This window comes from Pongo pygmaeus, chromosome 6, assembly GCF_028885625.2.
Source record: "Pongo pygmaeus isolate AG05252 chromosome 6, NHGRI_mPonPyg2-v2.0_pri, whole genome shotgun sequence".
Lineage (NCBI taxonomy): Eukaryota > Metazoa > Chordata > Mammalia > Primates > Hominidae > Pongo > Pongo pygmaeus.
Genome location: NC_072379.2, coordinates 2,521,387 through 2,543,905, shown reverse-complemented (window position 1 = coordinate 2,543,905; position 22,519 = coordinate 2,521,387). Strand labels below are relative to the sequence as shown.

General features: G+C 56.8%; 1 protein-coding gene across 1 annotated transcript; it reads left to right on the top strand.

Annotated features, from left to right (window-relative positions):
• The first annotated feature begins 5,751 nt into the window (after window positions 1–5,751).
• GRIFIN (galectin-related inter-fiber protein) lies at window positions 5,752–7,833 on the top strand. The gene is made up of 6 exons (XM_054495640.1): window positions 5,752–5,835; window positions 6,141–6,206; window positions 6,561–6,640; window positions 6,732–6,891; window positions 7,252–7,418; window positions 7,675–7,833. The coding sequence occupies exons 1-6, from the start codon at window positions 5,752–5,754 to the stop codon at window positions 7,688–7,690; spliced, it is 573 nt and encodes a 190-aa protein (XP_054351615.1). The 3' UTR covers window positions 7,691–7,833.
• The last annotated feature ends 14,686 nt before the right edge of the window (window positions 7,834–22,519 follow it).

The following is a 22,519-nucleotide window of genomic DNA, read 5'->3' as shown; positions in this document are numbered from 1 at the left end:
CCGCTGTCTGGGCATTAGCCTCCATGTGCTGTCCCAGGCTCCAGGCCAGACAGGGAGGAAGAATCCCCCAGCCCCTCACCCACACAGTGGGCATCTCAGCAGCCCTGAGTACTGCAGCTCTCACCCTTCATGTCCCTCCTTTGGGACAAGGCCAGCCTTGCTTCTCTCCCCAGCCCAGGAGACAACCTTCATTAGAGCATTGAGCGCAGAGCAACATTCATTATCCCACTTGGAGAAACTGAGGCCCAGAGAGGGGCAAGGACTCTCTCAAGACCCCTCACCTGGCCGGGCGCGGTGGCTCACACCTGTAATCCCAGCACTTTGAGAAGCCAAGGCGGGCGGATCACCTGAGGTCAGGATTTTGAGACCAGCCTGACCAATATGGTGAAACCCCATCTCTACTAAAAATACAAAAATTAGCCAGGCATGGTACCACGTGCCTGTAGCCCCAGCTACATGAGAGGATGAGGCAGGAGTATCACTTGAACTCAGGAGGGGGAGGTTGCGGCAAGCCAAGATCATACCACTGCACTCCAGCCTGGGTGACAGAGCAAGACTCCATCTCAAATAAAATAAAATAAAAAGGCCCTCACCTGTTGGAGGCAGCTGGGCCTGCTTTGATTTTCGGGGGATGTGGGGGTAAAGGTGCAGAGGAAGCAGGGAAGTCCCAGGGAGGTGTGCCTGGCTAAAACCCTGCAGGAGGGAGGCCCACCAAGAGGGAGCCAGGTGACGTCCAAGGTCCTTGGGGCCATATGCTTGCCTGCCCGTGCCAGGGAAAGGGAGTGGCATCAGAACGGGCAGCCCCTGCTTGGTGCTGGCTCCAGCCAAATCTTATCAGCCCTCAAAATGCCCCCGAGTGAGCAGATTATCTGTGTAATAAGAGACTCAAGGTTGGCATACACGGGCCGCAGACAATGGCCGGGCGCTAGGTGGGTAACTGGTCCAGGAACAATACTGGACCACTGAGAGTTAATCAGGGAGCCAGGGAGCTGCCAGACCCCAACCAGGCAGCAGAGATTGGGGTGGGGACGTGTCTGCTCCATCCCCATCCTGGTTCTTCACTCTTCCCAACTCTTCTCACTCCAGGGCCTTTGCATGGGATGTTCCCTTTGCCAGAAACACTCTTCCCTTCTCTCTTCCAGATTCAGTGCCAATGTCACCTCCTCCAGGAAGTCTTCCCTGACTGCCCATATCAAGGCCAGGTCCCCCCAGCATACAAGACTCTCACTCCCCATCTCTTCCCTTTCAGAGCATTTATCATAATATTAATAGTAATTAAATAACGACATGCTGGATTTTGCCATTTAGTGTCTGCCCCCTCCCCCAGACACCAGAAGCTCTGTGAGGACAAGGATTGTATCCATTTCTCCTTCTTGTTTACTACCACACAGGACTTGTCACCTAGCAGGTGCTCAACAAATATTTGCAGAATAACAGAATGGCCAGCTGGTTTTCTCCCCCATCAGGGCTGTGGGGCAGGTGGCCCACCTCCCAGAGCCGAGCACCCAGTGAAGCACATCTCAGGGGCTCAGCTATGGGTGGGATGAGCTGGGGCTCCCTGGCTTCTTTCTGGCACCTGGCGGGCCTTCACCTGCACTGAATCAGGGATGGCAGCATCACGGCACTGCCCAGGCACCTACTGTGTGCCACGCAGGAGGGCGGGAGATGGAGGATCGGGGGTCCCACATGGGTCAGGTGCAGACCTGTTCCTCTCCTACAGCCTCTCAGGGTCTTAGGCAGCCCTGGGCGCACTGCAGGGCCTCAATGAATGGTTTGGATGGGAAGTGCCCTCCGTCCTGAGGGAGGCAGAGAGGGACCCAGGAAGGTTCTACGAGATGGACCGTAGAGAGAAAGCACTCGGGACAGGCAAGTTGATGGGACGGGCGGTGGCTGGGGACAGCTGTGAGAGAATTTAGAAGGGACAGGTGAGGGAGTATCGGGGAGTGACGGACCCCGCTGCCCCTCTGCAGAGCTCTGGGGTCCTCGTCAGCCTGGGATCAGTGCTCCCCAGTCACGGCCAACCCCAGCCTTTAATGGGACCCACGGCCAAGTTCCACAGGGGCCTTGGAGCAAGTCCTGGGGCCAGAGCTCTTGTGCCCACCCTGCTATTGCCGGCTCCCAGCAAGCCCCTCACCTCCTGGGCAGGCCTCGGTTTCCCCATCCGTGTAATGAGGACATGGTGCTTTTCAGCTGCCCTGGCCCTCTCCCTGTGCGGCTTGCCTCCCTCCTGACGCAAGGTTGTGCTTGCACCATTGCCTGACAGGGCGAGGAGCTGGCCCTCCTTGAGGCAGAGCTGGCTGCAGCCATCCGTCCTGGGATCGGCTCTTGTTCCAGTCTGGCGGGAGCTGCCCGCGCCTCCTCCAGCGGGGGCTGAGAATTTCCGTGCTGACCTCACCATCTGGACGAGCACTTCCAGATGTGGCCGGGGGCGGGGAGGGGGTTCCTGGGAAGGTCCTGGAAGCTTCAGAGGGTACTGAGGCTGAGAAGACAGCCAGCCTAGCCTGAGACTTCCCTCGAGCCAGGGCCCCTGGAATCACCCACGTTCAGGCCAGGCTGGGTGCTCGGTGTTGGCTGCAGTGTGGAACAGGAGAGGAGGAGGGCAGGGGCCGAGGGGAGCACCAGACGGGGAGTCCAGAGGCTGCATTTGCATCTGGCTCTGCTGCTTCCTCGCTGTGGGGCCACGGGGTGACTTCTTCATGCAAACCTCAGTTTCCTCATCACTCAAATGAGTACATTGACACCTGACTCCAGGAATTCCATGGAAGCTCTGCCAGGCTCCCAGAAAGATGAGGCCATCCTTGTTAAATGGTCCCTGGGAAGCTTGCGCCAGGAGGCTCTGGGGACACTGAGGCATGTCAGACCCTGCTTGGTGCCCAGCGTGGCTGGTCCCCCTCCAGCACAGTCCGGCCTCCCTCTCCTGGGCCCACTATCCTGCTCTTTCTCCTCCTGTTCCCGCTCCCTGGGGCACCCTTCCTCACCACCTTCTAACTCCTACTCATCCTTCAAGACCCATTTCAGGTGCCTCCTCCTCCAGGAAGCCAACCCTGATAGCCCCATATCCCAGCCTAGTAAGGGGCTCTGTTTCCAGGGGACAGTCTAGCATGGTGTTTAGGTGCACAGACTCTGGGACAGGCTGCTGGGTTCACATCCTGGATTTGTGACTCCCTTGCTGTTGTGACCTTGGGCAAGCCCCTTAACTTGTCTGTGCTCTTGTAGCCTCTCTCAAGGGGAGAAACAGAACCATCCGTAACACGTGTGAACAACTCAGCCTGCCGCCTGGTACAGCGTGAGCTCTCAGTAGATGGTGGTGGTTGTTATGGGATGGGCGGGATTTCTCCCCCATATCCCTGAGTGCCAGCTCCATGCTGGGCACTGCCTCGCGATAGAGGCTCAGGACTGAGAACGGGCTTTGGAGTCCAGGCCCCCTCCTGGTGAAGTTCCTCGCTCAGCTCAGCACTCAGCTGGGTGGAGACAGGAGCCTGTGAAAGTCAATAGCCCGGGGCAAACTGCGCATCCGGGTGGGCGTGTGGGACAGGAGGAGGACAGGTCTGTTTGCTCCCGGGCCCCAAGCCACAGAACCCAGTGGCTGGTGCCCAGCCAGCAACTCAGCACGGGCACTGCCCGCTGTGCCACCCTGACCCCTGAGGCCGGCCAGCGGGGAGTGGGCCGGGGTTGGACCTGCACTCCCTGGAGTCAGGGTTGAGGACGGGCTGTGCCTGCAGAGCTCGGGGTCTCTCTCTGTCCCCTATCCCGGTTCTGACTTCTGGGCCCTTGGCTGTCTGGGTTGCCGAGATCGTTGGCGGCTCCCGGCTCCCACCCCAGGAGGGAGAGGCTCTGAGGCCGTAGTAAACGGGGGGAACTCACAAGTCGAGGTCACAGGCCAAGTACACGTGTCACCATGGGGACGAGGGCCAGCCTGCTTCTCCCTGGGTGTTAGGAGGCACGCAGCTTTCTGAGAACTGTGGGTGCCTGGACTGGGCTCACACAGCCCTTTTGGCCTCGAAGCCTGCTGAGCTTCCTGTAACACAAGCCCACTGCCTGGATGGGGAGCTTGAGGCTCAGAGAGGGGCGGGCCTGGCAGAAGCAGGGAACTCAGGCCCCCTCATCCCAGGCAGCGGCACACAGGCCTCCTGTCCAGCAAGTCTGGGGCTCAAGCCCCACCCGCAGGGCCCTTGATGTCTGGGGCTCTAGGCAGCTCCTGAGACCCAGGTCCTCTAGGGGTGCCCCTACAGACCCCAAAGCGAGGGGGTGACGGCCGGGCTCCTGTGTCCAGAGTTGTGGCTGCCTGGGCCACCCTACCCTGCCAGGACCTGACAGCAGATGGCATTGCCGGACTGCTGTGCCCAGCGGATGGTGGGGGAGACTGAGGCTCAGAGGCCACGAGCACCAGGTTGTCAGCTGGTGGGAAGCCTGTTCCAGTCCCCTGCCTCTATGTTCTGCACAGCCCTGGCCCTGGGTCCTGTACCCAGAGTCCTGCTCTGTGTCCTCACTCCGCAGCTGAAACCAGGGCTGTCCATGGGGCTGGGGACAGGACACGGAGAGGGAGGAAGCACTGGCTCCCCTTCCTGCTGTGGTGAGGGCTTCCCTCTCTGTGCTCCTCTGGGGGAGGCAGGTAGGAGGACCTGCAGCTTGCTGGGCCCCAGGACGGCCAGGCAGGATGGGGACACGGATGTGGCCGGGGCGGGAAGGCAGGCTCATCCTCTGCTGCCCAGGGCTGCCCCCTGCAGGGCCACAGCCAGCCCTGCTACGAGCCGGGCAGGACAGACGGGCTCCACGGCCGCAGGCTCCGCACTGCTCTGTACCACCCAGGGGGCTGGCGGACAGTCACGACCACCTTGAGGCCCCTCCCAGCCTCAGCAGTCCCACCCTCCTAGCAGGACGTCCGGGCACAGGCCCCAGCGGCAGCACCCATGGAAAGGTCAGGCAGGACCTAGAATGGCTGGAAGGGACCCCTGCGGACGGGGGACTGGAGGGCCCACTCGAACACAGGGACAGGATGGGAGGAGACGTGAGAATGGAGAATCCTGGCGGGGGCATCCTGGGGGCCAGGCCTCTTCAGACACACAGGCAGGGACACAGCAAACCTCCCTGTCACCCAGAGTCTCTGGAACTCACACCCCATGCCTCGCACACTCACGGGCTTACACAATCGTCCGGCCTGCAGCTAGGATACACACCCACGAGATCACTGCACACGCACTGCACATGACTGCACACGGCTGTACATGCGCTGCACACTCGCTGCACACTCACTGCACACACACTGCATACACACTGCACGCACTGCACACGGCTGCACACGCACTGCACACGGCTGCACACGCACTGTACACGGCTGCACACACACCCACTTGCAGCAGCCGTAGGGCTCCGTGCCCCCTCCAGGTCCACTTCGGGCCGGCTCCCGTCCTCGGAGGCCCCAAAGCTGCCCAACAGCCTGAGACTGTCTGCTCACCTCCCTTCCTCCTTGAAGGCCCAGCTGGTCCCTCCCATGCTCAGCCTGAGGTGGGGAGGCATCCTGGGTGTGGGAAAAGCCCTCCCCTCGCCTGCCAGAGCCTGGAATGCGCTGACCAGCACCGGCCTCATCCTTGCTGTATGCCCCGTGGAGTGGCTGAGCCGGTGGGGGCAGGCGGCGGGGGCCAGGGTGGGCTGGGGGACAGGCCCTGCAGCACCAGGTGGTCAGACGGAACCCTGGAAGCCAAGGCAGGGGTCGGCAGCCAAGCCTCCTCTCCTAAGCCTGCCCTTGGCCGGATGGGAGGGTTCGAGTCCCTGGAGGGGCCCGTGATCCCGGAGGAAAAGCCGGGCCGGGGTCCCTGCCTGGACCTTGTCGTCCCTGTGAGAAAGGAGTGGCTGCCTTCCTGGATCCTGAAGGAGTGAAGTGGGTGAGAGTCAGCCTAGGAAAGGGCTTAGGGGATCAGGGGAAGGTGACCCCATCTCTCTTGTGCCTCCACAGAGAACCAGCTGGAAGGGAGAGGCCCGAGGGGTAGGGAGATATGGGCTGGGAAGGGCCCAGAGACATTGTCAAGCCACCCGGGGGTGCGGCCCAGCGCTCCCCACCCCCAGCCCCCCCCGGCGCTCCCCCTCCAGCCCCCCCACCGGTGCTCCCCACCCCCAGCCCGCCTGGCGCTCCCTGCTCCTAGCCCCCCTTCTATATCCCCAGGCTCCCCGTGCCCTCCCACAGTGGCTGGGAGCAGATGGCAGTGCAGGTGGGTGAGACCCTGGACCTGGAGAAGGAGAATGGGGCAGGGCTGGGGGCTCCCTGAGCCACCCATGCTCTCTCTGCACAGAGATGGGGTGTGGGCTCCGGTCTCTCATCAGATCTCAGGGCTGGGAGGGTGTCAGGGTGAAGGTCCCCCCAGAGCTGGCCTACAGGGCAGGCGTGTCCCTCCCACCCTGGTCGCCCTGTCACAAAGACACCAGAGGAACAGAGCCTTAGCCTATGCCTGGCACCGGGTTGGGGGCAAGCTGGGTGGGCAGGGACCTTCCTGGACAGATGGGATACGTGGGGTGGGGGTGGGGGTGGGAGGGAGGAGGCTGCTCCCCCTGTCTCTTCCACTCAGTTTGAAGCCTTCTGTGCGGGGGGCCTGGCCCACGGCTGGAACCTGCTGGTCCAGGGACATGCTGACTCTGGAGAGGACAGGTCAGCGGCACCGCCCTCCCCTCCCTGGGCCTTGGGCTGGGTGGCCGGCCCGGCTGTTTGCAGCTCTTGACCCGCACCATGTCCACCCCAGGTTCGAGACTAACTTCTTGTTGGAGACAGGGGACATTGCCTTCCACATCAAGTCCCAGTTCTCCAGCGCCGCCGTGGTGGGCAATGCCTTCCAGGGTGGCCGCTGGGGCCCGGAGCAGGTGTCTAGCATCTTCCCGCTGGCCCTGGGGGAGCCCTTGGAGGTGACAGGGGCCTGGATGGGGCCTGGGCTAGGCAGGGGAGGCCCGTGGGGGAACAGGGAGCCAGCGGGCAGGGGGTTCACGGTGGACGCTTACAGGTCAGTGGGCCAGGGCAGGGTCTGGGTGGGCCTCCCTGGCCTGTTTCCCTACATGTGCAGTGGGTACCCACCACCCTGGCTACCAGCCACCCCGTCTTGGGAGAAAGGAGGGGACTTTGGGCTGGGGGCTCCAAGCCAAGAGACCCCCGGGGCCTGCCAGGCTGTGCTTCCTGGAGACGGCTGGCAGGCACATCCCTGTTAGAAGCAGGACCAGACCCCAGGCCCTGGGGGCCGGCACTGAGGTCACTGGCCCCGGCCTGTCCAGATGGAGGTCAGCTCGGACGCGAGGCACTTCCACGTCTACGCCCTGGAGCACAAGGTGCTGCAGTTCCCACGCCGTCAGAGGCCACTGGGCGCCATCACCAGGGTGTGCGTGCTGAATGACCACCGCCTGGTCCAGGTGGAGCTGGCCAAGAGGGGCCTGAGCTGGGGGTGAAGTCCCTGCCTCCAATCCAGGCCCCTGCCCATTCCCGCCCCACACTGCCCACCCCAGCAGGGACTTTGCTTCTCACCCTGATCCGGGGACCCTCCTCCGCCTGGGGAGGGATTCTCTGCCTGGCGTCCCACCCTGCTCCTCTCCCTGCCAGCCCTGCACATCCGGCCACGGGAGCAGGGCCACGGTCCACCCCCCACCCTGGTCTGTGCATGGGCAGGGCAGGAGCTAGGGGCGTGCCTTGGATGTTTGCAGGGACTGGGGCTACTGAGCGGCACCTGCAGCCCCAGGAGCCAGTCTCAGCTTGTCCCATGTCCAAGGTACCTGGAGCCCCACCCTGGGGCAGCTGGGCGAGGGGGTCTGCGGTCCTGTGTGCTCCCCACAGCTCCACCTTCAATAAACTCTGAGAAGGCTGCAGGCGTTCGGCTGCTAGGGGGTGGCGGGGGGAGGCTCAAGTGGGGCCGGCGCTACGCAGCCCTGGAAGCTGGGGGCTGGGGGACCCTGAGACCGACACCCCAGAGACGACCCAACCCCCTCACTTTGTCCCCAGGACGCTGAAATTCTCGCGTACGGCCCGGGATGGACCGGGGAGGGGTGTTGGATGGCATCCTGTGTGGGGAGGGCGCCTGCCATGGGCCAGAAGGTCCCAGCGGGGCCCAGGGGACAGAAAGGCAGGGGCAGGCATGGCCTGGGCTGGTCCCCACCCAGGACCACCGGGCTCAGGCTCTTGCCACGGCTCAGCCCTGGTGGGGAGGGTCAGCCCTGGGGCACTCACATCCTGCCTGGTCCAAGCCATCTCCTCAGAGGCCCCAAGCCTTCCTTCTCCCCCTACTTCCTGCAGGGGCCTTTCCTGTTTCTCCTATCCCACCTGGAGGGAGACATGCGCCTGTCCCAGCAGCCTCCTGTGTGTGTAGTGGTGACAGCCAGGCTGGTGTGTGGTGGGGGCAGGAAGCCCCCGGAGGCCTCATACGGGGACATGAGCACTGTGGGGAGAGTCCCCTAGGCCTGCCCCTCCTGGCTGCGTGACCATCCACAAATCCCCCCAACCAGCCTCAGGTTCCACACCTATACAATGGGAGTTGTGTCTCCTGCCTCATGTCTGCGAAGGGCTCAGCCTTCCGATGACTGAGCCCAAGAGCCCCGGGGTGGGAAAGTGACTTCAGGGGTGCACACAATGGGATTTCCTAATTGCATGTTAATTCTACTACAATTACCAACATCGGGCATCTCTTCATCTCTATCTCTACCTATCTATCATCAATATCTATCATCTAACACGTATATATCATCTATATTCATCATCATTGTCATCATCATCAATCATCTATCTACCTGTGTATCTATCTTCTGTCTATCTACCTATGTATCTCTTCATCTATCCACCTACCAATCTATCTATTATTTATCCACATGAAACTAGTGACGTCACAGCTTAGGCTGAAACTCAACAGGTATTTAGCCTTAACAATTGAGTTATTTAAAGGAAAGTATTAGGCCAGGTGCATGCCTCTAATCCTAGCACTTTGGGAGGCCATGACGAGGGGATCTCCCAGGAGTTAGAGACCAGCTTGGGGAACACAGCAAGTCCCCATCTCTACAAAAAGTACAAAAATTGGCCAGGTGTAGTGGCTCATGCCTGTAATCCCAGCACTCTGGGAGGCTGAGGCAGGCGGATCACCTGAGGTCGGGAGTTCAAGACCAGCCTGACCAACATGGAGAAACCCCCTCTCTACCAAAAATACAAAATTAGCCGGGCGTGGTGGCGCACACCTGTAATCCCAGCTACTCGGGAGGCTGAGAGAGGAGAATTGCTTAAACCCGGGAGGCTGAGGTTGCAGTGAGCCGAGATCATACCATTGCACTCTAGCCTGGGCAACAAGAGCAAAACTCCAACTCAAAAAAAAATTTTTTTTTTAAATTAGCCAGATATGGTGGCTCACACCTGTGGTCCTAGCTACTCAGGAGGCTGAGGCAGCAGGACTGCTTGTGCCCAGGAGGTGGAGCAATTATTGTGCCACTGCTCTCCAGCCTGAACAGAGAGAGACCCCTGTCTCAAATGAATGAATGAATGAATGAATTGATGAATAAAAGTATTAGGTCTGCAGTGGCACAGACAGGAGAGCAGAGACGGGAAGCTGGACTTGGGAACAGCTGACTGGGTTTGAGCCTCAGCTCTGCCACTCTCTGTGCATGACCCTGGGCAAGGCCCTGAGCTCTGGGGACCTCTGTGGAATAGGAAAATGAGTGCCTTCAGTATATCTTTCTGCCTCAATGAGTTAATTCAGATGACAGCATGCCTAGTCAATGACTGGCACTTGTTTTTTCTTTTTCTTTTTTTGTTTTTGAGATGGAGTCTTGCTCTGTCACCCAGGCTGGAGTGCAGTGATGCGATCTCAGCTCACTGCAAGCTCTGCCTCCCGGGTTCACGCCATTCTCCTGCCTCAGCCTCCCGAGTAGCTGGGACTACAGGCGCCCGCCACCACGCCCGGCTAATTTTTTAATATTTTTAGTAGAGACGGGGTTTCACTGTGTTAGCCAGGATGGTCTCGATCTCTTGACCTTGTGATCTGCCCGCCTTGGCCTCCCGAAGTGCTGGGATTACAGACATGAGCCACCACGCCCGGTCTTTTTTTTTTTTTTTTTTTTTTTTTTTTTGAGACAGAGTCTCACTCTGTTGCCCAGGCTGGTGTGCAGTGGTGCAATCTTGGCTCACAGCAGCCTCCGCCTCCCAGGTTCAAGCAATTCTCCTGCCTCAGCCTCCCAAGTAGCTGAGATTACAGGCACCCATCACCACCCCCGGCTAATTTTGTATTTTTAGGAGATATGGGGTTTCTCCATGTTGGCCACGCTGGTCTCGAACTCTTGACCTCAGATGATCTACCTGCCTCAGCCTCCCAAAGTGCTGGGATTACAGGTGTGAGCCACCACCCCTCACTAATTTCTTTCTTTCTTTTTTTTTTTTTTTTGAGACAGAGTCTTGCTTTGTTGCCCAGGCTGGAGTGCTGTGGCACAATCTTGGCTCACTGCAACCTCCACCTCCTGGGTTCAAGCAATTCTCGTGCCTCAGCCACCTGAGTAGCTGGGATTATAGGTGTGCACCACCACACCTGGCTAATTTTTAAATTTTTTATAGAGACAGGGTGTCACCCTGTTGGCCAGGCTGGTCTCGAACTCCTAACCTCAGGTGATCTGCCCACCTCGGCCTCCCAAATTGCTGGGATTACAGGCATGAGCCACCGCACTCGGCCTAGCACTTGTTATAATGCTACTGTATAATTCCCAAAGGTCTTGCCTCCTAAGGTTTTATAAATGGGGAAACTGAGGCTGGGGTGGGGGCAGGAAGTCAGCAGAAGGGTGGGGCCCGGAGAAAGGAGGGCCCAGCAACCCCCGCTGCCCTCCAGCGCTGGGGAGGCATCTGAGGGCAGACCATGGCGCCCCCACTCCAGGTGACACAATGGCAGCCCAGTCTCCAGCTGTGCGGCTTCCTTCCTGTCTCCACTCACTTCCCCGCCTGCATCCACGGCCCAGCTGGCAGGAGCCCCTTCCTGCCGCCTCTTCACCTCTTCGGGAGGCCTGGCCTTTGTGTCCACCGGGAGGGGCTGGGGACAGCAGGGAGATGTGCACTGACAAGCCATGGCCGTGGGCAGGACTGGGGCGTGGGGAGGTGGGGACCCACACAGCAGGGCCTGGATCTGTGGTCAGACCCACCTGCTACTGGTCCTGGGGGCTCTGAGCCCGGCAGGGAAGATGTCCGGCTTGGCCTGCCAGGCCCTTGCCTTGAGACCCAAGCTGCCTGCTCACCCTCTCTGGGCCTCAGTTTCCCTGCAAATAAAAGCCTCCCTCCCTGCAAAGCTCTGCCTCCCCAACAGCCATGCAAGGTGAGAATGTGCAAAAGTGTGAGATGACAGGCTCTTTTCTTACTGTGGGGTGGCTGAGGCTGGGGATGACCCGGGGACCAGGCCTGCACCTTCTCCCAAGAACTTGGCAAGGTGTGGAGTGCGAGGCTCATTTTACAGATGTACAAACAGGCTCGGGGAGACTGAGTGACTCACTCAGGGTTGCTCAGCAAGTGAGAGTTGGAGCTGGCCCCCCCCTCCATTCCAGTTTGCAAACCAGACCACAGGGGCCCCAGACCCTGAAGCAATGTTGATCCTCAGTCTCCCCATCCATAAAATGGGGTGCAGGGAGCTATGGTCTCCATGCGTCCTGCTGCAGGAGCTGCTGCCCTTCCTATCACACTTTCCACGGCTCCCACTGCCTTCAGCACAAAGCGCAGCTTCCTGTCTGATCTGGCCTCAGACCAGAGCTGCAGCCCCAGTGGCCCATTCCCCCACCTGCCCCTTCAGCTCAGAAGACACCTCCTCTGGGAAGCCTTCCCTCACCTCCTGCTGGGCTCTTGCAGCCCTGGCTTTCATTGAGGCCCTGCCCTCCCATCACACTGCCTCATCTGGATGCCAGGGACCAGGTCTCACCCCAGCCCCCAGGCTGGCCCAGAGCACATTCCACTTGAACTCTTTTTAGAAGAGGCAGCTCACTACCTCCCCAGAGCAGCCCATCGCCCTGATGACGAGAAGCAAATTCCAGAGCTGACTTAAATCTGCTCCTCCCCTGTGTCATGGCAGAGGCCCCTTAGAAGGCGCCCACAGGCTCCTTGACGCCTCCAGAAACCGAAAGGCATCAGGAGGGTGTTGTCTCCAGCTAAAGCGGCTGCGGGAGGTCGAGCAGCGCAGCCCCTGCCCCCAGCGCGCTGAGCCGCGTCTCTGGGAGAACCTGTCTCCCCTTCAGTTCTCTGTCTGGAGTTGGGGTGAGATTCAGGCAGATGTCCTGGGCTGGGCCTGTCCGGGGAAACACAGCTGCCCCTGGAGGGTCAGGTCCACAGGCCTCCTAACGACACCTGCTGGCCAAAAGCTCCAGGCTCTCTGCGGGGTCAAGGAGCGACTCAAATGCCCACAGGGCCAGGAGGGCAAACGTGCCTAAGTGAGGCAGGCGGGCACAGGGCAATAGGGGTTGGTGGGGTCTGTGCCTAATAGAAATACACACTGCCCCCACCCCCATCCTGCCCAGCTCCTTCCAACCGTGCACAGGGACCTGTGGACCCAGAGCGGGTAGATCTTCTGAATTTAAAACATCTAAGGTTCAAGTGCTGTCTGCTATCTCTGTTTTGAAACACCTGCCACTATGGTGAGACTTAAAGAAGGTATCGGCTGCAGGCAAAGCTGCCCCCAGGGGTGCCTGGCCTGAAACTTCTGCTTGCTTTCTTTTCTCCTCTCCCCTCCCCTCTCTTCCCTTTTTTCCTTCATTCTTTCCTTCCTTCCTTCTCTTTCTTTTCTCTCTCTTCTTTCTTTCTTTCTTCTTTCCTTTCCCTTCCCTTCCCTCCCTCCCTCCTTTCTTTCTTTCTTTCTTTCTTTCTTCCTTCCTTCCTTCCTTTCTTCCTTCCTTCCTTTGACAGAGTCTCGCTCTGTCGCCCAGGCTAGAGTGCAGTGGCGCAATCTCAGCTCACTGCAACTTCCGCCTCCCAGGTTCAAGTGATTCTCCCGCTCAGCCTCCTGAGTAGCCAGGATTACAGGTGCACACCACCATGCCTGGCTAATTTTTGTATTTTTATTAGAGGTGGGGTCTCACTATGTTGGCCAGGCTGGTCTCAAACTCCTGACCTCAGGTGATTCACCCACCTTGGCCTCCCAAAGTGCTGGGATTACAGGCATGAGCCACCGCGCCCAACTAATTTTTGTTTTTAGTAGAGATGGGAGTTCGCCATGTTGCCCAGGCTGGTCTCAAGCTCCTGGGCTCAAATGATCCACCCTCCTCAGCCTCCCAAAGTGCTGGGATTACAGGCGTGAGCCACCGCGCCCAGCCGAAACCTCTGCTTTAAAACCAACTTCTCCCCTGTTCTGGCCTCTGCTCTGTTCCTCCCTCTCCACCAGGACAGAGGTTGGTGGTCTCCCCAGGGTGGAGTGACGCCCTGCTGACCCCTCCCCACGCGAGCCCTCTCAGGGCCCCATGAGGAACAGACCGGCCAGCAGAGGGCACTCTCGACATGGCCGCAACCCAAAGCCAGGCTGCAAAGCTCTATTCCCAGCTCGGGGCAGGTGGACCCGCATTCCCAGCTCGGGGCAGGTGGACCCGCATTCCCAGCTCGGGGCAGGTGGACCCCCATTACCAGCTCAGGGCAGGTGGACCCGCATTCCTGGACCCACAGTTTTGGTTTCCACAAGAGGACAGCCTGGGCCTGAGTCCAGGGGCTGAGAGGAGGAGATCCAGGGAGGGGAGCTGGGCCCAGCCTGTCCTGTTTGCTGCAGAGCCCAGGGCCCAGCTCCGAGCTGAATGGTGGGAGAAGAAACCTTGCGTGGACCTGAGTGAATCACAGGCTCAGTTTCCCCTTCTGTAAGATGGGTGGCTGTGAGGAGGGGCACGTACAGGGCCGGGCAAGTGCAGTAGGATACGGTCCACGTGGGTCCACCTGCCTCCATCCCCACCGAGGAAGTGAGTGGTCCGCCAGCCCCGGGAAGTCTCAGCCTGGCCTGGTGCAGCTGCCAGTGCCTCCCACGCCCCTGCCGTGGCCGGGACTCCTGTGCCTCGCTCACCTGCTTCCTGCAGGTTCAGTGACAGCTGTCCTGCCTCCCTCTGTGGGCAATGTCAGTACAGGGGCAACGCGGATTTTCCTGCAGCTCAGCCAGCCTGGGCTCCTGGGAGGCCGACATGGGCTCAGCACCACCTGGGCAGGGCTGGGGACCCGCCAGGGCCATATGTATAGGGGGTGACCATGAAGCCCCAAGGTGCTTCCTCCCTGCTGAGAGCAGAGGGTGGGGCCAGGTGCGGTGCATGTGTCTGTAGTCCCAGCACCTTGGGAGGCCGAGGCGTGAGGATCGCTTGAGGTCAGGAGTTCGAGACCAGCCTGGCCAACATGGTGAAACCCTGTCTCTACTAAAAATACAAAAAAATTAGCCAGGCGTGGTGGCGCGTGTCTGTAATCCCAGCTACTCAGGAGGCTGAGGCAGGAGATTCGCTTGAACCCGGCAGGCAGAGGTTGCAGTGAGCCAAGATTGTGCCATTGCACTTCAGCCTGGGTGACACAGCGAGACTCTGTCTCAAAAAACAACAACAACAAACAACAACAAAAAGGCAAGGGCCGAATAAGGCCAAGACCCGTCTGCTGCCAAGGCCTGCCTCACTGGTGGGACAGAGAAGAGACGTGCAGATGCTTGACTGCTGACTGACTGCCTCTGGAGGGATTTGGAAAACCTGGCTTCAGAGGCTGCCTCTGAATAGGGGACTGGGAGCTGGGGGCGCTGTGGTAGGCCAGGGTGCACTTTTAAAATCTGCAAACATTTTCCCCAACATTTTATTATGAAAATTTTCACACACGTAGAAAAGTTGAAATAGGCCAGGTACAGTGGCTCACACCTGTAATCCCAGCACTTTGGGAGGCTGAGGTGGGAGGATCGCTTGAGCCCAGGAGTTCAAGACCAACCTGGGCAACATGGCGAGACCCCGTCTCTACAAAAAAATAAACAAATTAGCTGGGCATGGTGGCATGTGCCTGTAGTTCCAGCTACTTGGGAGGCTGAGGCAGGAGGACAGAGGCAGCAGTGAGCTGTTACTGCCCTGCTGCACTCCAGCCTGGGTGACAGAGCAAGACCCTGTCTCAAAAGAAAAGAAAAGTTGAAATATTTTTCAGCCAGCACCCACGTACCCACCCTCTGGATTCAACGTGAAGGTTTTACTCCAGTTGCTCCACACATTACCTACCTATCTTGGTTTTCATGCGTTTCTTCTTTTTTTTTTTTTCTAAGACAGTTTTGCTCTTGTCACCCAGGCTAGAGTGCAGTGGTGCAATCTCAGCTCACTGCACCTCCGCCTCCTGGGTTCAAGCAATTCTCCCGCCTTAGCCTCCCAAGTAGCTGGGATTACAGGCGCCCACCACCAAGCCCAGCTAATTTTTTTTTTTTTTTTGTATTTTTAGTAGAGACAGGTTTTCACCATGTTGGCCAGGCTGGTCTCGAACTCCTGATCTCAGGTGATCTGCCCGCCTCGGCCTCCCAAATTGCTGGGATTACAGGCATGAGCCAACATTTATTGCATTTTTCCATGTGTACCTACAACACTTTGAAACTTTGTTACATTGTAGGCTCATTTAAGAAATCATAAAAAAAGAAAAAGAAATCATCAGAGTTTCCGTTTGGGATGATGAAAAAGTTTTGGCAATAGAGGTGATGGTTGCATAATATCGTGAACGCAATCAATGCCACTAAATTGTACACTTAAAAATGGTTACAGTGGCAAATTGTTCGTTACATGTATTATTTTCTTTTTGTAGAGACAGAGTCTTGTTCTGTTGCCCAGGCTGGAGTGCAGTGGCTCAACCATAGCTCACTGCAGCCTTGAATTCCTGGGCTCAAGTGATCCTCCTGCCTCAGCCTTCCAAAGTGCTGGGATTACAGGCATGAGCCACTGTATTCAGCTTCTTATGTGTATTTTACCACACACATACAAGAAAATTTAGACCAGCCGTGGTGGTTCATGCCTGAACTCCCAGCACTTAGGAAAGCAGATGCGGGAGGATCACTTGAGCCCAGGATTTCAAGACCAGCCAGGGCAATATAGTGAGACCCCATTCTCCACAAAAAGGAAAAAAAAAATAGCAATAGAGCATGCCCAAAATTATGGAATTTTACCTTTACTGAAAGAATTGCATGGTATGTGAATTGCATCTCAAAAAATCTGTTTGTCTTTTTTTCTTAAACATCGTAGGCAGTGGTGGCCAGGGGTTCTCGCTGCCCAGGAAATGGTCTCGGAGCTGGAGCTGTTCTGTCGGGTGCAGTGGTGGACGCGTGACTCCATGCATTTTTCAAAACCCATGCAAGCCCACAGCACAAAGAATGAACTTCGCTGTATGCAAATTTTAAAAAATAAGCCAGGATGTCAGGGGAACCCAGGATGGAACGCAGCCTGTGACAACGGACTCTAATTGAATTACAAATGTGTGACATCACTCAGGGAGAGGGAGTGGAGGAGAGGCCGCTCTCAATGATTTTGGACAACACTGTTTTGTCTAGATCCTGAAGCTCAGGACAAAACCAACTGTGTACAAACACTGGACTCTAGTTAGTAGGTTTGGTTCTCCCAGGGGTACATCTTAGCAATTCTGAAACAACGAACGCTGGGATTGAACAAATAAGTAAGTTGTGCATCATGGGAGCCAGGCTTCTCCCAGTCAGAACAAGAAGTGAAAAATCAGCACAGATAAACCCACGGGGCTGGGAAGGCTGCGTCTCCACGCACAAGAAAAGACACTGGACCCTCACCTTACACCAGTGGTCCCCAGCCTTTTTAGCACCCGGGACTGGTTTCGTGGAAGACAATTTTTCTACTGGCCAGAGGGTAGGGGATGGTTTTGGGATGATTCAAGCACATCTCATTTATTGTGATGTGCTTTTATTTTTTATTTTATTTCTATTATTATTATTAGTTGAAATGGAGTCTCTCTCTGTTGCCCAGGCTGCAGTGCAGTGGCCCGATCTCAGCTCACTGCAACCTCAGCCTACCCGGGTTCAAGTGATTCTCCTGCCTCAGCCTCCCAAGTAGCTGGGATTACAGGCACCACCATGCCCAGCTACTTTTTTTGTATTTTTAGTAGAGACAGGGTTTTACCATGTTGGCCAGGCTGGTCTCGAACTCCTGACCTCAAATGATCTACCTGCCTCGGCTTCCCAAAGTGCTGAGATTACAGGTGTGAGCCACTGCACCAGGCCTCTAATATTATTTCAAACAGAGTCGTGCTGTCACTCAGGCTGGAGTGCAGTGGTGCAATCTCAGCTCACTGCGACATCTGCCTCCCAGGTTCAAGCAATTCTCCTGCCTCAGACTCCTGTGTAGCTGGGATTACAGGCACACACCACGCCTGGCTAATTTTTGTATTTTTAGTAGAGACGAGGTTTTGCCATGTTGGCCAGGCTGGTCTTAAACTCATGAGCTCAAGTGATCCTCCTGCCTTGGCCTCACAAAGTGCTGGGATTAGAGGCGTGAGCCACTGTGCCCGGCCAAGATAAATTAGACTTCATCAAAACTAACAATTTTTGCGCATCAAAGGAAACTATCAATCAAGTGAAAAGGCAAGTCACAGAATGGGAGAAAATATTTGCAAATCATATATCTGATATGGGACTACTATACAGAATATATAAAGAACACCTATAACTCAACAGCAACAACAAGAACAACAATCCATGCCTATAATCTCAGCACTTGGGAGGCCAAGGCAAGAGGATCACTTGAGACCAGGAATTTGAGACCAGCCTGGCCAACATGGTAAAATCTTGTCTCTACTAAACATACAAAAATGAGCCGGGTGTGGTGGCAAGTGCCTGTAGTCCCAGCTACTCCATGGGGCTGAGGCAGAAGAATTGCTTGAATCTGGGAGATGGAGGTTGCAGTGAGCTGAGATCGTGCCACTGCACTCTAGCCTGGGCAGCAAAGCTAGATACTGTCTCAAACAAACAAACAACAACAAAAAACAGTGGAGAAAAGGCTGGATGTGCTGACTCACACCTGTAATCCCAGCTCTCTGGGAGCCCGAGGCAGGCGGATCACTTGAGTTCAGGAGTTTGAGATCAGCCTGGCCAACATGGTCATCTCTACTAAACCCCATCTCTACTAAAAATACAAAAATTAGCCAGGCATGGTGGCATGTGCGTATAGTCCCAGCTATTTATGAGGCTAAGGCGAGAAGACCACTTGTGGCCAGGAGTTAAAGACCAGCCTGAGAAACAGTGAGAACCCCACTACCATCTTAAAAAAAAAAAAAAAAAAAAGGTTAAAATGGCAAATCTTCTATTGTGTAGATTTTACCCTAAAATAAAAGCAATCAATACAGATTGGAATGATACCTACAAGTCATGTAGGATCATGGATTCTTTTATTCTTTTTTAATTTTTTCTTTTTTTTTTTTTTGACAGGGAGTCTCACTCTTTCGCCCAGGCTGGAGTGCAGTGGCGTGATCTTGGCTCACTGCAACCTCCGCCTCCTGGGTTCACACCATTCTCCTGCCTCAGCCTCCCAAGTAGCTGGGACTACAGGCGCCCACCACCACGCCCGGTCTCAATTTTTTGTATTTGTAGTGGAGACGGGGTTTCACCGCATTAGCCAGGGTGGTCTCGATCTCCTGACCTCGTGATCTGCCTGCCTCGGTCTCCCGAAGTGCTGGGATTACAGGCGTGAGCCACTGCACCTGGCCTTTTTAATTTTTTTTGAGACAGGGTCTCCCTGTGTCCCCCAGGCTGGAGTGCAGTGGCTCAACCATAACTCACTGCAGCCTTGACCTCCCGGGCTCAAGCAATCCTCCCATCTCAGCCTCCCAAGTAGCTGGGACAACAGGCATGCGCCACCACACCCAGTAAACATTTTTTTTTTTTTTTTTGAGACAGAGTCTCGCTCTGTCGCCCAGGCTGGATTGCAGTGGCGTGATCTCAGCTCACTGCAAGCTCCGCCTCCCGGGTTCACGCCATTCTCCTGCCTCAGCCTCCCGAGTAGCTGGGACTACAGGTGCCGGCCACCACGCCCGGCTAATTTCTTGTATTTTTGGTAGAGATGGGGTTTCACCATGTTAGCCAGGATGGTCTCAATCTCCTGACCTTGTGATCCGCCCACCTCAGCCTCCCAAGTAGCTGGGACCACAGGCATGCACCACCACACCCAGTAAACATTTTGGTTTTTTTAGAGATGAGGGGGTCTCACTATGTTGCACAGGCTCGTCTTGAACTCCCAAGCTCCATTGATCCTTCTGCCTTAGTCCCCCAAAGTGTTGGGATTACAAGCATGAGCCACCTTGTCCAGCTCCATTTTAACCATTTCTAAAGTGTACAGTTAGTTCAGTGGTATTAAGCACATTCACAGTGTTGCGTCACTATCACTACCCTTTATCCACAAAACTTTTCATCTTCCCAAACTGAAACCCATCCCCCATAAACATTCACTCCCTATTCCCTCCCCTGCCCTTGTAACCACCATTCTCCTTTCTGTCTCCATAGATTTGACTGTTCTTATATAAGTGGACACATACAGATTTTGCCCCTTTTGGACCAGCTTATTTCACAGAGTATAACGTCCTCAAGGTTCATCCACGTTGTAGCAGTTGTCAGAATTTCCTTCCTTTTATGGCTGAATAGTATTCCATTGCATAATAGTCCACATTTTATTTATTGCAAAGGCAGTGCAGATGCAGAGTAAACATGTCACATCCCCAGGGCATCTGCATCAAAACTAAGAAAAAGCATTGCTATAATACTATGAACGAAACTACAGAATTTATTCCATTTCCTACAGTTTTTCCGTTGATGTCCTTGAATTCTGCATTTCAGAATCCATCCCACTGGCTGGGCACTGTGGCTCACGCCTGTCATCTGCGTGCTATGTATCTCCAGATAAAATATTTAGAAAATAAAATTGTCATGGAGGGCCAGGTGCGGTGGCTCATGCCTGCAATCCCAGCACTTTGGGAGGGGGAGGCCGAGGCAGGCAGATCACCTGAGGTCAGGAGTTCGAGACCAGCCTGACCAACATGGTGAAACCCTGTCTCTACTAACAATACAAAATTAGCTGGGTGTGGTGGCACATGCCTGAAATCCCAGCTACTTGGGAGGCTGAGGCAGAAGAGTCACTTGAACCCAGGAGTTGGAGGTTGCAGTGAGCCGAGATTGCACCATTGCAGTCCAGCCTGGGTGACAGTGAGACTCCATCTCAAAATAAAATAAAGTCATCGGACAGGCGCGGTGGCTCACACCTGTAATCCCGGCACTTTGGGAGGCCGAGGCAGGTGGATCACGAGGTCAGGAGATCAAGACCATCCTGGCTAACACAGTGAAACCTCGTTTCTACTAAAAATATAAAAAATTAGCTGGGCGTGGTGGTGAGTGCCTGTAGTCCCAGCTACTCGGGAGGCTGAGGCAGGAGAATGGCAAGAACCCAGGAGGCGGAGCTTGCAGTGAGCCGAGATCGCGCCCACTGCACTCCAGCCTGGGCGACAGAGTGAGACTTCGTCTCAAAAATAAATAAATAAATAAATAAATAAATAAATAAATAAATACAATCATCATGGAGAGGCAGAGGCCCCATGCTTGGTCCAGCGTCCAGGCACACATGTTCTGGACTGTGCCTGCAGATGAGTGCCCCAGTGGGAGCCACACTCCTTCCACATGGAGACGATGGGAAACTTCCCTTGCTCTGCCTCAGTTTCCTCTTCTGCAAAATGGAGCAACAACAGTCTCTATAAGCTGGGGCCTGTGGGAGACTGGGGCTGTGCGGGGGATGACGTTTAATGCATACACCTGGGGCTGGGGCATGGCCTCAGCAGTAGCCAGGGGCATCCCATGTACCTAGACGTTGCCCCAGCTCCCGCTCCCTGCCAGGTCTCTGTGCCCCTCACCCACTGCGTCATTTCTGGTCATTTCTGCATCTGTCTGGGTCTGCTCTCTGGGGGCACTGGCTGGCCGGAGCTGTCTTTTCAGCACCAGGCAGCGCCTCCGCTCACCCAGCAAGGCACAGGCGAGGCACCTGAACACCAGACATGAGAAGACCCCAGAAGTGAGAAGAGGAGCAGGGCTGGGCTGGGGTCCCAGGGGACAAGGTCTGGGGCACTGGGGGACCATGGTGTCTTAGGACAGGGAGGGCCCGAGGGAACCAGGGGTTGGGGTGGGGTCGTGGCCTCCACACCACACCTGGGGCAGGGGCCAGATTGGGACAGGAGTGGCCTAGGGGAGTGGGAGTTGGGTCCTTCTTGTCTTGTGGGTACTTGAAGGAGGACCGTGGTCTCTCTCGGGCTGGGAAATGAGAGTCCCTTTCCCTTCTCATCACCCGGCTTGGGTGAGACCCAAAGGCCTCCCCTCTCAAATTCCCTAGCCCCTAGACTGCCAGGCAGAGGTGGGGGGACAAAAAGGGCAGCCTTGGCCCACCAGGGACGTTGCCCGAGGGAACCCAGTGCCCAGAGTATGGTGCAGCCCCCATCTCGCTGCCCCTGCCAGCTCTCCTCCCCCTGGCCACAGTGCCTGGCCTCCTTACTCTTTTTTATTAAACAAGGTCTTGAGTTTGCAAACATGGGGTTTGCAAGCACAATTTTTGGGGGACTCTGACCCCACAGCTGGGGAGGGTTGGTCACTCTGTGCCCTGGCAGAGCCCTCACACTCATGCCCACTTCCCGCCAGTCACAGAGGGATTGGGGGAATTGGGGGTGGGCAAGCCAGTGGCCAGATGGAGCCTCGTCCAGGCTGAGAGGCTGGAGCGGACCCGCTGTGCTCTGGCCAACTGCCTGGAACATCCCAGAACTTGGAGACGGGGATCACCTCCTTCCAGGGGCACACCAGGCCCTGTCCTTACAGTGGGCACAGCACAGAGGCTGGGGCGTCAAGGAGGGTGCTGCCAATGGGCACAGCGACCAGCTGGGGCTCCCACCCGGACGCCACTGCGACTTCAGGACCCCAGAAACAGCTGGGCTGCCCTCTCCTCAACCCCAGACCCTCTCTCCGGCCAGCAGCCACCGCTATGTGGTGGGCAGTGCCCTCCCGCCCGCCAGCCATTCAGAGCCCATCCCCGGGCCCAGTTCCAGCCCCGAGACAAAGCCGGAACCAGGGCCACGGGCCCGGCTGACCCCGGATGGGCAGTTGGCGTGGAAGGCCCCTCACCATGGTTACCGCCACCCACAGCTCTACTCAGAGGTGGGCATTGTTTGGCCGCCAGAGTGTGGCGAGCGCCCAAGAGCCCGAGAGCCTGGCTGGCACGACCGCCCCGGCGTGTCTTTGGCCCCGGACACAGAGCAGAGCCGTTTCCCACGCTCCAGGCTCCTGGCAGCCCCGGGAAGGGGAGCGGGCCCTGGCCTTGGAAGAGGAGAAACTGAGGCCTGGAGAAGCACTGAGCTAGGAAGTCAGGGCCAGCGGGAATGAGACAAGGGGAGGGACACCGGCTGCTGCGAGGAATCACTGGGACCTGGTGATACTGGGACTTTGGTCAGTAATAGGCTCAAGCTGCAGAGGCCGGTGTCCGAGGCTCGGCCAACCCCTCCCCAGCCTGTGTGCCGCTCAGATTCTCTCTGGCCTCCAGGCCTTTGCTCCTG